This window comes from Puma concolor, chromosome D1 (genome assembly GCF_028749965.1).
Source record: "Puma concolor isolate L17-30 chromosome D1, mPumCon1.1.hap2, whole genome shotgun sequence".
Lineage (NCBI taxonomy): Eukaryota > Metazoa > Chordata > Mammalia > Carnivora > Felidae > Puma > Puma concolor.
The window spans coordinates 72,658,869-72,675,705 of record NC_141676.1 but is presented as its reverse complement, the minus strand read 5'-3'; the positions used below and the strand labels follow the sequence as shown (position 1 = coordinate 72,675,705).

At 35.8% G+C, this 16,837-nt stretch overlaps 1 protein-coding gene and 1 long non-coding RNA gene across 8 annotated transcripts in view; both read left to right on the top strand.

Annotated features, from left to right (window-relative positions):
- LOC147576806 (uncharacterized) overlaps positions 1-16,837 on the top strand; it is an 859,087-nt gene that overhangs the window by 552,354 nt on the left and 289,896 nt on the right. The window lies entirely within an intron of this gene.
- NOX4 (NADPH oxidase 4) overlaps positions 1-16,837 on the top strand; it is a 168,754-nt gene that overhangs the window by 78,304 nt on the left and 73,613 nt on the right. For all 7 annotated transcript variants that reach the window (XM_086678547.1, XM_086678545.1, XM_086678544.1 and 4 more), the window contains one exon: positions 11,032-11,092. In XM_086678547.1, the coding sequence (XP_086534673.1) occupies positions 11,032-11,092 (61 nt within the window). The remainder of the gene's footprint in view (positions 1-11,031; positions 11,093-16,837) is intronic.

Below are 16,837 nucleotides of genomic sequence, written 5' to 3'. Positions count from 1 at the left end.
CCTGCGTGGTTCAGTTGGTTAAGCGTCTGACTCGACTTTGGTTCAGGTCATGATCTCATGGTTCGTGGGTTCAAGCCCCACATCAGGCCGTCTGTTGGCAGCGTGGAGCCTGCTTGGGAGTCTTTCTCTGCCCTTCCCCCACTTGTGCTTGCTCTGTGCCCTTTCTCAAAATAAATAAATAAACTTTAAAATAAAATAAAATAAAATAAAGTCACAGGAATAAAAACAGCATAAGGAGTATTGTCAATAAGATTGTAATAACTTTGTATGGTGATGGGTGGTGGCTACTCTTGCTATGGTGAGCATTTTATAAAGTACATAATTGTTGAATTAGTGTTGTACACCTGAAACTAATATATCATATGTCAACTATACATCAATTAAAAAACAGTTTGTAGTCCAAGCACCAGATTTATTTGTTAGCTTATTGTTGGGGAGACAGGATATCTAAAGCATAGATTCTTTAAGTGATCAAAGCAAGTAACACCATTGATGACAAAATTAGGTCCAGAATTCATGTTTTCAGGTTCTTCTCCCTCTTTGGGCCTTCATTGGCTTAAAGTCCAGGTAGAGTTTTACATGTTGTTCTTCAACCGTGTAATGGATCTTTAACAGTGTTTTCCTGTCATGCTCTATAATTGCCAAAGTTTGGATTTTCTACCCGAACGAATCTATTCTATTCTGGTTTTTTCTTTATTCTATTCTTTAATCTATTCTTTTAAAGTATGCTTTCACCTAATTTATATATGTGAATCGGAGATGATTTTAAGAAGCCCAAGCTGGGGCGCTTGGGTGGCTCAGTTGGTTGGGCATAAGGCACTCAGTTCAGGTCTTGATCTTAGGGTTGTGAGTTCAAGCCCTGCATTGAGCTCCATGTTGGGCATGGAGCCTACTTAGAAAATGAATGAATGAATGAATACCAAAACTTAAAGTATGAAAACTACTGCTTACAATGAAATATAGCATCTCTTAATATTTAACTGAGATAGACATTAATTATGTTCAATAATATTTTTCATGGATTCTCAACTAAAGAAATAATGCAGAATCTGCTTTTTTATGGAATTGAAGTTTGCATGAATACCTCTATATCCTTCCGTTATTATTTTTAATCAGAAGTACACATGTGCTTTCCTGACATCTGTATTCTAAGTTGTGTGATTCATTATTTTTAAGCTGGGATAACCTGATTTCACATATTTTTCCATGAGTCAGAGGCAAGTCTAGCTGTTGGTTTGTTATTGTCTGTGCTTTTACATAGCAAGCCTGTACTTGCCATCATTTTTCTGCTTTGTAGTTTTAATCTCTTAACCAGTCATTTTGGGAATAGTCTTTCCAGTTTTCAATGAAAACCAGACAAGAATGGTCATGGATTCCTTAAAGATTAGCAAATTTTTTTGTTATTATTATTTATTTAATGTCTTGGGTTTAAATACAACCAGGAAGTCTGCATCAGCTATTTTGATCTTGGGTCTTGCTTTCATTTGTGTAATTCTTAAAAAAAAATTGTTTTTCTCTAGCGTTTCACAAATCTTTTGCTTGGGCAGCTTAGAAACTCAGCTGGGATAGATGATAGATTAGCAAAGCAACAAGGTACCTTAACCATAGACCAGACATGGTCGAAATTGCCCCAAAAAGGTCACTAATGTTCATGAAACATAACAGGACATCTGAATTCCCTGAAAATTAAACATCTTCTAACTGCTGTAGTTCCATTTTTTTTTCCAGGGGTAAAGAAAATATTCCTTCAGTGCCTAATGAGAACCTGCATGATAAATGTGAACCTAAATAGGTCAATGTATTCAGAGAAAACCAGCTGTTTAATATTAAATTTGATTTATCCTATTGGTATTTTTAGATGCCTCCTTTTACCTAGGTACAAAAGAGAAAATTGTGAGTAAAAGCTCCTTTCTTAACTCACATCTCCTTCCAGGTACATTTCCACTCATTTTGTCTTAAATCCACCAACTTTTTGCCCACAGCACCCTACAAAAACATTTTCAAGGTCAGCAATGACCATGTTACTGCTGTGTCCAGTGGTCATTTCTGAGTCCTTGATGGAATTGACCTTTTAGCAGCATTTAGCACAGCTGATCACTTGCTTTATTGAAACACTTTTTTCATTTTGCTTCCAGGACATCCAATTCACCTGGTTTTTCTCCTCATTTTCTGGCCACTTTTACTCAGTGTCTTTTTGCTGTTTCTTGCCAATCCTACAACTTCTAAATATCAGAACAGTTCAGTGCCCATTCCTTGAACCCCCTGACATCTCTAGCTAAACTCATTTCTCTCGTGATCTCATGCAGTCTTACTGATGCATCTGTGTGCTGTCATCTCCCAAATGTATATTTCCAGCCCCACCTCCCAACTCTAAAATTCAAGCTCATGTATCCAGCTATTTTCCAGAAACTTCCATCTGGATGTCTAAAGGATATCTTAACATGTCTAAAACTCAACTCCTAATCTTCAACCTCCCAAATCTGTTTCACCCACAATCTTTCCCACCTAATTCCAGCTCCATTGTTCAGGTTGCCCATGCTGAAAATCTGGATATTACTCTTGGGTTTTTTTTTGTTTTGTTTTGTTTTTTTTTGTTTGTTTGTTTGTTTTTTTGTTTGTTTGTTTGTTTTGATATAGTCAGTAATCTGTCCACTCATGTTCTTAGTTCTGTCTTCAAAACATGTCCACCATTTCTGCCGTGGCCCCCTGGTCCAGTCTACTACCGTCTGGATAGCCTGCTAACTGATCTCCCTCTGCCTACCCTTGCTCACCTGCCATTTAATCTTAAAGCAGCCGGAGTGATTATTTTATTTTATTTTTTATTTTATTTTTAAACGTTTATTTATTTTTGAGACAGAGAGAGACAGAGCATGAACAGGGGAGGGGCAGAGAGAGAGGGAGTCACAGAATCTGAAACAGACTCCAGGCTCTGAGCTGTCAGCACAGAGCCCGACGCGGGGCTCGAACTCACGGACCGTGAGATCATGACCTGAGCCGAAGTCGGATGCTTAACCGACCAAGCCACCCAGGCGCCCCCAGAGTGATTATTTTAAAATGCAAATCAGATCATGTCATTTCTCTGCTCAAAATCAGCCAGTTTTCACCATGAGTTCTACTTAATGCCTGTTGACTTGTAAGTGTATATATGTGTGTGCCCAAGTGTGTGCATGGAAGAGGGGAGGTCAGTGTGGCTAGAACACACTAAGAAAAAGGAAGGATGGTAGGAGATAATATCAGATAAGTCATGAGGAGTCAGCTTATGTAGGGTTTATAGGACATTGTAAAGATTCTGGATTTTACTTAGAGTGAGGAAAGGCCATTGGAGGCTTCTGAGTAGTGGAAGAGCATGATCAGACTTACTTTTTCATAGGATTACTCTTGCTGCTGTGCTAAGAGTAGATGAAGGGAAATGAACAGAAGTGGGAAGACCAGTTAAGAGGCTGTTGTGGACATCTGGTTGAGGTATGATGATTGTTTGGATGAGGGTGGTGACAGTGGAAGTAGTGAGAAGTGGTCATATTCTGAGTATATTTCAAGTTAGAGCTAACTGGATTTCTTTTTTTTTTTTTATGTTTGTTTATTTTTGAGAGTCAGAGACAGAGTATGAGTCAGGGAGGGACAGGGAGAGAAAGGGAGACATAGAATCTGAAGCAGGCTCCAGTTTCTGAGCTGTTATTAGCACAGAGCCCAACTCAGGGCTTGAACCCACAAACTGTGAGATCATGACCTGGGCCGAAGTCGGATGCTTAACTGATTGATCCACCCAGGCACCCCGATCTAACAGGATTTCTTGATAGATTGGGTATGGAATGTGCAATAGAAGAGTCAAGGTTATCTTCACAGTGTTTGGTCTGAGCAGCTGGGGCTGCATTGAGATAGGGAAGACCATGGAGAGAGCAAATCCTGATGAGCATTTGTAGAGCTTAGTTTTGGAATGTAAATTTGAGATGGCATTTAGTGTGCATTTATTAAATATTTGCTGGGCTAATCATAAAAGTAGCAAATATCAGCCCTACTTCCCACTGTGTGGGTTATTCCTGCATCTAGAGCCCCTTTTGTCCCACCTCCGATTGTCTTTGGGTTTGTGGAGGGGTAAGATGATTGTAGGGGTCAGATTATTTCACATACAGATAAGAACAGTTTCTCTTTCTCTTGTTTTTAATCATAAGCTGAGGTCTTCTGTGAGCAAAAGGTGGGCTTCTTCTTTTGCTCTGAGGTCTACTGCTCTGAGGTCTTCTGTGAGCGAAAGGTGGGCTTACTTCTCAAGGTGACCCCACTTATGAAGGTAGTGGGGTTTCAGTTTCATCTGTTTCTTTCAGTCTATTCCCCAGCCACCATGTCATCCACATTTCTCCATTACAGATTTTATTGATACCTCTCCATTGTTGTTATCACACCCCATCTTATCTTTGCTGTTTTAGTTTGTGTTTTTATATCCCTCAACTGTCATGTTAATGTTTTGTTTTTATGAAAGTTGAGATAAATACACACATTCCATCACAGTTCATAAACATTTCATGTACATACTTTTCCAGGATCTGTCTGTTTTAAGATTGAGTATATTTTTTCATGCAAGTATGCAAGTAAACACTAATTTTTTTCTTCAAGTTAACAAAGAGACATTAAGATGTTGTATTTGTCAAAATGTTTGGAGTCACATGTTGCATTAATTGTAATGAGTTCTGTGCTCCTGGCTCATTATCTCTTCTCTTACTTTTAGACAATCCTTATTTGTGAAATTGTATGAGCTCCTAGTATAGTCTCTGGAACACTTTGGACTCATTTGTTGAATGTATGAATAAATTATAAAAGAATTGTCCATTATTGAAGTCCTTATTCATTCTCAGGTTAATTCTCCAATACTTCACTGAATTGATATTTGAATGTATACCCACTATGGATAATATGCTATGGATATACAGTAATGACTTAGAAATAGGCCTTGATCTCAAGACATTGCAAATGCATACTCATACAGAGAAAAAAATTACATACAGTTAAAGAGATGGACCATAATAACGGGCATAGAAGTCAAATAATTTAGCGGGGGTCAGGGAAGTGAGGAATTTTCATGGCAGGGAAAATCAGGATTTCTTCATGAAAGTGGTAGCATTTGAGATGGGTCTTAACGAATTGCTAGTGTTCAATATGAGAAGTGGGAATGGAGGCTAGTAAGTGGGAAAGTGACGGGCAGGGAAATACATTAGCTGATCCAAGTTGTCTTTGCTGGATTAGAGTGGTCAGAGGAACTTGCAATATAAAGTTGGAAAGAATTTGGAGCAGATGTGGTTGGCTATAGACTCTAGGAAAGAAAGAATGTGGGCGTTTTTCCTTAGGAGGACACAAAAGGTTAATCAATAGGAGATTGCTATAATCATACATTTTCTTTGGTAAGATTATTGTAAAGGACTTAAAAATTGATTGAATGTTGGCAGGAAGAGATACACATGATATTCCTCTGATATTTGAGCCCCTATTCTGATAAGGGCATGGGTTCTATGTTTGGACATAAAGGAATCAGAAAAGAAGGCAATATGGGAAGATACTGGGGTTTTTACATGTATTACATTTAGAGTGAATTTCAGGTGGGAATGTCTAACAGGGGTAGAAACTAGAGCTTTGGAAGAAGGGACTAAAAATAAGATCTGACACATTCTGTTCTGTGATCGTTTTCTGTGGTTTAACAAATTTGTTACATTGAAAATTTAGTTCTTAATATAGTAACATCCACTTTAGAATCATTTTTATTTTTTATTGCAAGGCTCTTGATTTAAAAACAAACATATTGTGGCTTTTAAATTTCTTTTCCATGTTGAATAAATCATTGTGCAGTGACATCATTTTTACATTTAGTTCTTAAATGTAAGATGATTACATAATATCTGTTTATATTTTTGTGGGGCTGTTATAAAATTATTAGTCATTTGAGTACTTTTAAAACTCAATGCCATAATGTACAAATAATTTGAAGGAAAACATTTTTACTCAAGGATATCAAAATAGAAACTCCTCCAGATCTGTTCTTACAAATTCTGTCACTTTATTTTCTTACCCTTAAAGTACGTGTTGTGTATTCTGGTGTATATATTATAGTCAACATAAGCCATACTCTTTGTCTTCATCTAGGAAACTTAAATGAGACTAAGTTGAGGGGCACCCGGGTGGCTCAGTCAGTTAAGCGTCTGACTTCAGCTCAGGTCATAATCTCACAGCTTGTGGGTTTGAGCCCCACATCAGGCTCTGCACTGACAGCACGGAGCCTGCTTTGGATTCTCTCTCTCCCTCTCTCTCTGCTGCTCCCCCACTCCTACATGTGTGCTCTCTCTCTTAAAATAAGGAAACTTAAAAAAAAAGATGATTTAAGTCTGAACTTTGAAGACAATGCCCCTTTTATCATCAAGCTTGGAATGGGTGGTAGTAGCCAAATGTGATACCAATCTGAGTTCTTTTTATTTCTTCCAAAGTGACTTGTTTATGTTTTCCATTCTGAAAGCTTACATAATTTTCCTTCACATTCAGAAATTTTGCCAAAATATTTCTAGGTTTAAATCTTTTTATCCCATTATATTTGATGGTTAGCAAATGCTTTAATATAAAAAAATGGCTTAAGATTATTGAAATTTATAGTCCTGGAGATGTTTATCACATTCACTCTATCCACCTCTTAGGTTTGATTACTTATATAGAATTAATATAACCGGATGGGGTGCCTGGGTGGCTTAGTCAGTTGAGCGTCCAACTTTGGCTCAGGTCATGATCTCATGGTTCATGAGTTCGAGCCCTGCATCGGGCTCTATGCTGACAGCGCAGAGCCTGGGGCCTGCTTCGGATTCTGTGTCTCCCTCTCTCCCTGCCCCTCCCTGCTCACACTCTCTCTCTCTCCCTCTCTCTCTCTCTCTCAAAAAATAAATAAATATTAAAAAAAATTAAATGAGACTAAGTTGAGACTCAGTAATATATTATTGCTTACATTTTAAACTTTTAAAATATTTAAAATTATAAACATTATAAAGGCTAATAATAAATCTTAAAAGGGAGATATGTATGAAATGAATTCTCTTTTCTGTCTTCAGTTTTACTTCCCAGAAGTTAATATTCCTAATGCCATGTTATGTATTCTCTTCAACTTATTTCTATATATATATATATATATATATATATATATATATATATATATATATATAATTCATATCTTTTTTATATTAATAATGTGAACTTAAGTATGTATATTATCCTGTAACTTTTTAAACCGAAAACTTGTCATAAGTATATTTCCTTATTAGGCTTCTAGGAAAGTCAGAGAGCCATGGATATCTGTACTTTACTATTTCATCCTGTTGAGAAGTTTTCTAAACGCTATTAAAAAGATAGTGAAGAGGCTTATCTAGGAAGAAGTTGTCATGGCCGCTGTCAAAGAGGTTACTCTCTGTGTTCTCCTCTAGGATTTTTATGCTTTCAGGTCTTACATTCAGATCTTTAACCCATTCTGAATTTATTTTCGTTTAAGGTGTAAGAACATGGTCCAGTTTCATTCTTTTGCATGTTGCTTTCCAGTTTGTTATATATGCACAATGGAATATTACTCAGCCATAAAAAATAATGAAATCTTGCCATTTGCAATGACATGGATGGAGCTAGAGAGTATTGTGCTAAATGAAATGAGTCAGAAAAAGACAAATAACATACTTCACATATGTGGAATTTAAGAAACAAAACAAACAAAGGGGGAAAAAAGAGAGAGACAAACCAAGAAATAGACTCTTAACTATAGAGAACAAACATTGTGGGATGGGTTAAATAGGTGATGGGGATTAAGAAGTGCACCTGTTGTGATGAGCACTGGGTGTTGTATGGAAGTGTTCTATCAGTGCATCGTACACCTGAAGCTAGTATTATTCTAACTGGTATTTGAATAAAAACATAAAAAAATAAAAAAGATAGTGAGGAGACATTAAAGAATCACTACACTATGTTTTTAGCTACATTAGTGAATCTGAACATTATTTGTGCAAAGCTGCTAGAATGTGATTCTAAGATCTCCAGTCATTGTTTCAAACCACACATGCTGAAGTCATTCTGTGTGTTAATCTGTGCAGGCCCCCTTCAAATGTGAGGCGATATGATTGGACAAAGACAATGTTAAATCCTGTATTCTTATACCTAGCTAGTTTGAGAAAGTATCAGTAACATAAAGGCATCTTTCCCAGACTTTGAAAGAAACCATACTATGTTTTATCTGTTTGAAATCAGATCAACCTTAAAAACTATACTGATGCATTTGGCTGGCATCACATAAGGGAGGTTTATAGGCTCCTATAGGACCTGAGGGGGTGTTAAACACCACATGCAATTATCTTTTGCAATGTTTACACTGAAAGATGGAATAGAGATATGAATATTTGGCAAGTTATATGTTTTCCTTTAGAGAATGAGATTAAATCAAATGCACACTCAGACTTACCAAAACTAACCTTTTTTGCTCTCTATTCTGATGCCTCCTTGACTTAGATCTTCTTTTAACCTAAGATGTAGTTCACAATGAGGGAATCATCAAGTGACATGTGGACAGATTGGACGCTTGGGTTTTTGCTTTCTGGGAGCTACAACTTTTACTGCATTGAGGCTCTGGCCAGCCTTAAGTAGCAGGAAGTGAAAACAATGGTGGTGCCTGCGTGGCTCTGTTGGTTGACTTCAGCTCAGGTCATGATCTCCTGGTTTGTGAGTTTGAGCCCCATATCAGGCTCACTGCTGTCAGTGCAGAGCCTGCTCTGGATCCTTTGTCCTCCGCTCTCTTTGCCCCTCCCCCACTCATGCTCTCTCTCTCTCTCTCTCTCTCTCTCTCTCTCTCTCAAAAATGAATAAACATTACAAAAATTATGGGCGTTTTTTACAGATCACATCATCTTACTAAAGGTATGATCATTAAGATTTACTAGTTATAAAACTGATCTCAGAATTATTAAAAATCAGAATAAAAATGAAATATTAAAGTCACAATTATAAATGAAATATTATAATTTTAATAGCATAAATAATTATTTTATAAGTGTTTTTTTTAATTTTTATAGTGCTAACAATAATGATTCCATTAAAAACACTGATTGCAGATTCAGTGTCTCCCTCTCTCTCTGCCCCTCTTCCGTTAGCACTCTGTATCTCTCTGTCTCTCGAAAATGAATAAAAACATTAAGAAAAATTTTAAAAAACCCACTGATTGCAGAGCAGTAGTTTGAAAATTCCATGTCACATTATTTCCCAATCCTGAACTTGATCACATACTTTTTATTAGTTTATGATTTGCTATGACCAAATGAGTAATACCTACCTTTTTATTTTCGTGTTTTCACTGGTTTCCAAGCTACCTTTTTTGACTGTGAGTTCTTTACGTATCTCCGTGGTGTGTTTATCTTCCCTTATTTCCCGTCCTTCTAGCACCCCAGTGTGACCTACATTAGTTGATTGACAAAGTGAATTTGAGGGTATTGGACTTGCTCTATTGCAACCCCTTGTCTATCTCAGGGCCCACCGAACCACATTGGTGCTTTGATTTTGGCCCATATTTCTACTTCATTATTATTGTTGTACATGATTCTTGTAATCTTCAACAAATACTTTTCTCCCTCCTACTCCATTTGATCTCTCATGCTTACCTTAGTGGAGAGAGCGACTTGCCATAGTTAAGAACTATGTAGTCAGACAGACATGGGTCCAAATTCTGTCTTGTCTTCTTACTAGTTGTATGACTGGGCAAGTTAATATTTTTAAGTCTCAGTTAATTCAGTTTCCTTCAATATAAAGGACAGCTCACCAGGGTTATTGTGAGATTTTGGAAATAAAGCACTTAGCCCTGCCCTTGGTACGTGGTATTCAAGGGAAGCTTGGTAGTCACAGGTTTGAGAAGTTAGTGTTGGAAAGGGGAACTAATTTCTGTAAAAATCAGGAAAGGACAGGTATTGTGTGGTAATAAAGGGATGTTTTAGGAGGTAGGACAGTTGAAAGAGCATATAGCATACAGTTAAAAATAATAATGTATATAAAGTTCTTATCCATAACTCTCAGGTTAGATGTGTTTTCAGAATTCAGAATTTTGTAGATTTTAAAAGGTATGTATATTTCATATATTACATAAGATCTCTAGCAGGATATGGGGTAACATTCTTAAACAAATGGATATTTATGTAGGAAACACTTATATACGGATTTTTATACAGAAGTATTAGCCTCCCATCATTATCTCCCATAAATTCAAGTTAGATAGTGTCACCCAGTGAATTATGAAAAAACGTACTGTTACAATTTTTGAATCTTGGGGTTATGGATAAGTGTTTGGGGTTCTGAAAAATAAAAGGAGATTCTGCATTTTCTTATTGTGAGCCAAAAAGTACCATGTGGGTGTTTTCTGTGTTTCCTCAACATGAGGCCATGGATACTTTTCTTACTTCCAGTACCCATGGCTCATTCTCCTTCCCAGATACCCTTGCCAGTTCACTCCAGATTTATTTCTTCTGAGAATTAAGGGAGGGAGTGAAATACAGCTCTCTCAGTAGGAGTTTCCTTGTTGGACATGGAAAATTTAGGTCACATTGAGAAATATTTCTTTTCTTTATTCCTGAAATTTGTTAAGATGTAAAGTGTATAATAATATCTGGGGAGAAAAAGACGTTACAATCAGTCTCCATTTCTTCCTTTGTGGTTAAAAGCCATGTCCTCTGAAATATTTTAATTCAAAAAGTATTCGGCAATATTTGTCTTTAGATGTGATATCCTAACAGTTTTAGACTATGCATATTTTACCTTTTTTGTCTAAATACTTAGGAGCTTTTAGAGAAAGATATATTGTCTTATTAACTGGTTGACGTTGCTCTTTTTTTCACTAATGAGGATCTATATGGATTTTCAGTTCATTCCTTCCTATCTTCTATTGACTTGGGGAATTTGCTATGAGAATGAAAGTTGTCATTAAATCATAGTTTGGTCATACATAACTGTTAATCAGAATTGATTCTACTATTTTATTTTATTTTTTTTTAGTGTCCTACTAAAACCAAAGCAACATTTGGTGTCCACCTCAAAATAGTAGGAGACTGGACAGGTATGTAGAATATAGAGTTTTAAGATACATGCTTTGAAAATAATGGGTCATATAATAGTTTGCATGTGTTTAAGTAATAGAACTACCAACATATTTAGATGTGTATATGTTCTCAGGCTGTGGTTTTGTTTTCTTTCTTTGCTTATTCAGTTTTGACATTCACATTTTCTTTTTGTAGGATGAATTTTTGCAATTCAAATACCTTCGATATCAATAATTGTTAATAATGTATTGTTTTCTCTGCAAATCATTGGTTTCTGCCTACTTGTCAGATGCACTGGCAATAGAAGGAACAATGAAATGCATGTTTTAGAAAACATGATTTTAAAATTAATGGTTGGTTTTACTCTCAAAATAATCAACACCTGCGATTGAGATCACATAAATTATGTTTCAGTTCTTATATGATTTACCTATCATGGTATCGTGGTATTACCTATGTGTACATAGCAATTCCACGGCATCTTTGGAATAATGGTCATTTTTAATAGCAAGTCTATTGATGGATGATATGTTATTTATTCAATAAAAACTTTTGTGTTATCTGAGAGATGCATTGTATTAAGAGTTCTGAGTAAATAAAAAGAAACATTCATTCGTCTATTCCCTTGGTTCAACAGAGTAACTGACAAGTGAGTGCTCAGTATATATTAGTTTATTGGCTAGTTGTTTAGTTTGGTTGCTCAAGGGAAAGGATGTAGGTATAAACATGAATGCAAGTATAAATAAAAATATTTTCAAATAGAATGCTAAACTAGGAGTTGGTTTGTGAAAACTACAGGGAATCAGCAAAAGGTAGATTCAGTGTAGTCTAGGGTTATAGGAGCTTTACAGAGAAGATAGTATTTGAGCCAAACATTGAAAATCACACAAGTGAAGTAGGTCATTTAAGTAAAATTCACAGCATTGTCAAAAATCAGAGAAGGTAATGAGTAAACCATATTTGAGAAAGGTGTGTCAATCAGCTTAGCAGAAGCAAAGATTTTGTTCTGGGGAATACTATGGAATATCCATTTAGAGTCAGCTTGGTAAAGATTTTGAATGCCTTAACAAGATATTAAAATAACTTAGAGGTGCTAGAGAACATTTGAAAGATTTAGAGCATCATAAAAAATAGTATTTAATAATTTGCCAGTTGGATGGGTTAGAATCAAGGAAAGACTAAGACTGGAAAACAGAGAAGAGTCAGTGGGGAGGGGTGGGAATGGGTACAGGACTCGAAGGAGTGGTTTTAAAAGCACAGGTTTGGGAAATTAGCATTGGAAAGGGGGGACTAATTTCTGGAAAATCAGTAAAGAACAAGATATTGTGTAATAAGAAAGGGATATTTTAGGAAGGACAGTTGAAAGAGCTTATACAGTTAAAAAATAATAATGTGCATAAATTCTTTGTCTATAGAACAGGTAGCCAGCTTGGAATTGGAGACTTAATGAAAATGGAGAAAATATACAACATAGTATTTAATGGGAAAACAATGAAATTAATCAAAAGAGCTTTGAGCAGTAATGACCTATGGAACTGTGAAACATCAGGCTTAAGTATAGTTTAATACAGTCTAGCTCCATCCATGTATTATACCAAGTGAAATAAGTCAATCAGAGAAAGACAAATACCATGTGATTTCACTCATATGTGGAATATAAGAAATAAAACAGATGACCACAGGGGAAGGGAAGGACAAAAAGAAAGAGAGAGAGAAAGGGAGAGAGGGAGGGAGGGAGAGAGAAACCATAAGAGACTCTTAAAGGTAGAAAACAAATTGAGGTTTGATGGAGGTTTGGTGGAGGATGGGTGATGAGCACTAAGGAAGGTACTACTGATGAACACTGGGTGATGTATGTAAGTGATGAATCACTAAATTCTGTTCCTGTAACAAATAATGCACTGTATGTTAACTAAAATTTAAATAAAAAATAGATAAAGTTTATTTTATTGCATTCAAGAAAATATCATGATACCTTATTAGAAAAACACTGGTGTAAAAGAAAAGAAAGGAAAAGAAAAGAAAAATGCTGGTGTAGTATGAAAATAGTAATTCTCATGATAAGCCCAGAACTAGTGGATATAATCTCAGCTGTTTTTCACCCGTTTGACAAATAAAGAAAGAGCAAAGTTCTTCTCTGGTAAGAATCCCAATAAAGTAAGAATTAGCTTCAGTAACGAATGGTAATCACTTAAATTCCAAAAATTAAGGGCAACACATTGAAGATATAATTGAATTTATCATGGTAAGAAGAAACTTCATGACAGATTATTACTGGCTATTGTTGTTGAGTTTCTTTATAAAGTTATTTTCTATTGTCAGTAGCTCATTAGAATAAATGATTATCTCATCATTTATTTCAATCTTTTCTATTAGGAACACATAATAGTTTTAATTTTATCTTCCTATTTTATGTACTGTGCCATTGAGAGAGAAAACAGATCATTCTATTCAGAGTTTAGTTCCAGTCATATGCTTTTCAATTAATAGACCTTCTTGGTTGTTGATTTTAAATATTTGTTAACTTGGAAAAAAATGTCAAGCATTCATGCATAGAACCCCTAAATAATTCTGCCACTATCTGGCACTTTAGTTCAAAACAAGGTTTAGCTGCCTTAAAACAATGGAATTATGATTATGGAAGGAAAACTGGGGACATTACTCTTAAGATCAAGGATCATTGGATTTGTTCTAAAAGAATTGACTAAACTCAGTATTAAAAGCAGTAGGGGTAGGAAATACCAAAGGGGTGTGTAACAAGTAGAATACCAGAGGTTTGCTTTTCCAAACTGACAGATATATTTTATAGTTACTTTTTCTTCCCTGAAATATGTTCTGCCCTGGGCAGGACTAAAGAACAGGTTTAAGACTGCCCCATGGATGATCTTTCTAAGACTAATCAATGATACCCAGCAGTAGAGTGACCAAGAAGCAATCAAAGTGGCTACATACTACATAGCACAGGACAAGTCTGGCTTTTTATTATTTATTTATTTATTTATTTATTTATTTACATTAAAAAAAAAATTTTTTTTTGCAACATTTATTTATTTTTGGGACAGAGAGAGACAGAGCATGAACGGGAGACGGGCAGAGAGAGAGGGAGACACAGAATCCGAAACAGGCTCCAGGCTCTGAGCTGTCAGCCCAGAGCCCGACGCGGGGCTCGAACTCACGGACCGCGAGATCGTGACCTGGCTGAAGTCGGACGCTTAACCGACTGCGCCACCCAGGCGCCCCTATTTATTTACATTTTAGAGAGAGAAGGAGAGAGAACATGTACGTGAGTGGAGGAGGGGCAGAGGGGGAGAGAATCATAAACAAGCTCCACACTCAGCATGCAATCTGATACGGGGCTCAATCCCATGACCCTTCAATCATGACCTGAAATGAAATCATCAGATGCTCAACCATCTGAGCCATCCAGGCACCCCAACTAGCTTTTTATTTTAACCAGGTCTCTGTTGTACTTCTGAAGTGTGGGAAGAACTCATTAAGTTTGGAAGACTCTTCAAACCTCTTAAACACATTTCAGGTTTTTTCTTTAAATGATGGGAATAGAGGGGGTAGAGTGAATTACTCAAGTGGATTTATCTTTGACTTAACATTTTGTTGCTTTTCTAGAATAAGTCATGCTTTCCAATTTCAAATGCATGGTTACAGATTGCCTATTGGCTTGATTACCATTCTGACTATCCAAAATTGTTTTGTTACTTTTTGCATTAGATATCATTACTATTGAATAATGTCTGAGATCATGTAAAACTATTGGGTATTTTAATGGCCTAGATAGCAGCTTACTCTAGAGAGGTTTAAGTTTTACTACAAAATCTTTTTATACATAATATATGCATTCCAATTAATCTGAAAATTTTGTCATTTTTCCATTCAGTAATTAATGGATTGACAAGTGGATAAATATGCAACAGAGGGCTTATTGTATGTATCACAGAACAGATTTTCCTTGAATCTTGGGTATTCATTTCCATATTGTCTATTGAAAAATCTTGCTACAGTCAGAAGATATGGTTGACTTTGAAGACTAAAAGTAGGAAAACAAGGCCATGTGACATCATGAATTTGCCTTGAATACATTGATACAGAACAAGTAACCTTACGGTTTTAGTTAAAGATTAGGCCAGAGAAAGAGGTGATAATTCTCTCTAGATATGTTTTATACTTCATCTAGCTGATTGTTTATGAAAAGATTAAAACAATATGTGTGATGTATTAAAAGTATTTTTTTTTTCATTTGGGGAGTTCTTTATAAATCAGATTATGACTGTATGAATTATAATAATGTTTTTATTGTATTAAAAGAATGGATTTTGAACAACTGTGGTATCCATCTTACACTATATGTATCTGTGAATGGCTTTTAATTGCTGTAAGAAAAGCAAAAAATTAAAAATACTCCTATTGAATACCAATACTATTTTAGAGAACATGCCCCCAAAAAACTAGATTCCAAATAAGTTTGAGTAAACTGACCTTTTTGAACAGCACAGATCATACTTGCACTTATGAAATAGCATGGTGCTACATAGTGCACCATGCTACATAGTGCATATTCACACAGTGTAAACTTTAGTTCAAGCCCAAAATAAGTATGAATTCTCAATTGCTGTACCTACAAAGGAGTGACTAGAAATACTCTTTTTGTTGTTGATATGACTAGCAAATTACAGTGGTTAGTCATTTGTGGAAAATAACATTTAGACTATTTGTTACTTTGGCTAATAATGAAATATAAACACCTACTGGATACCAGACACTGCACTGTGTCCGGAGATACAGAATTGACCAACACAGATAAGGTATCTGCACTTATAAGGACTATATTCTAGTCAGTAGAGATCTCCAGTACACAAAAAACCAAATCAATGTATAATATGTTAGATAGTGATAATGCTATGAAGAAAAATAAAGGTAAGAGAGTAAGAATGATGAAGGGTAGGAGTGCTGTTTTAGATGGGGTGTTTAGTTACATGCAAGGAGATGAGGGAATAAGTCAAGTGGATTTCAGGAAGAAGTGTATTTAGAGTACGCAAAGAGAAAGTACAAAGTCCCTGAGGCAGTAATAAGTTTGGATATTCAAGGAACAGCAAGGAGGCCAGTGGGTCTGGAATAGAGACAGTGAAGGGGTGCGTAATAGAAAATAGATCAGAGAAGTGAGCAGGGGATTGGACACTATAGACTATAGGAAACCTTGTAGTTTTTTAAATTTATTTATTTAAATTCAAGTTAGTTAACATACAGTGTAGTATTGGTTTCAGGAGTAGAACCCAGTGATTCATCACTTACATATAACATCCAGTGCATTTTTATGTGATTGAAAAAAAAGGTATGGTTTTGAAATCTAAATCTGAATCATCATCCATTTAGTTTTAATACATACTACCTAGTGGTTGTCAGGCTAAGGTTATTTATTTATTTATTTTAAATGATTGAGTTTAGGGAGAAGGAAGAAAAAGTGGGGCTTCAGAGCATTGCAGAAAACAGGTCAAACTTTTTATTGGGGTGGGGAATGTATCATCATTTTAGAGATGATTCAGTAGTGGTTTTATCTTCTGCCATATGGTGCTGGTTTACAGGTTCTGGTAGCTTAGGGTCCCATTAGCCTTCATGGATGGTAGTAGCTTCTTTCTACTTTCTGGATTTCTCCATTGTTTTTGATTTAGCTTCAGTACTTCCTTCGCCTAAGTCATTAGTTCCCTGCATTAAATTCCTTTCACTTAAATCGTGAAGAGTTCACTTAAATC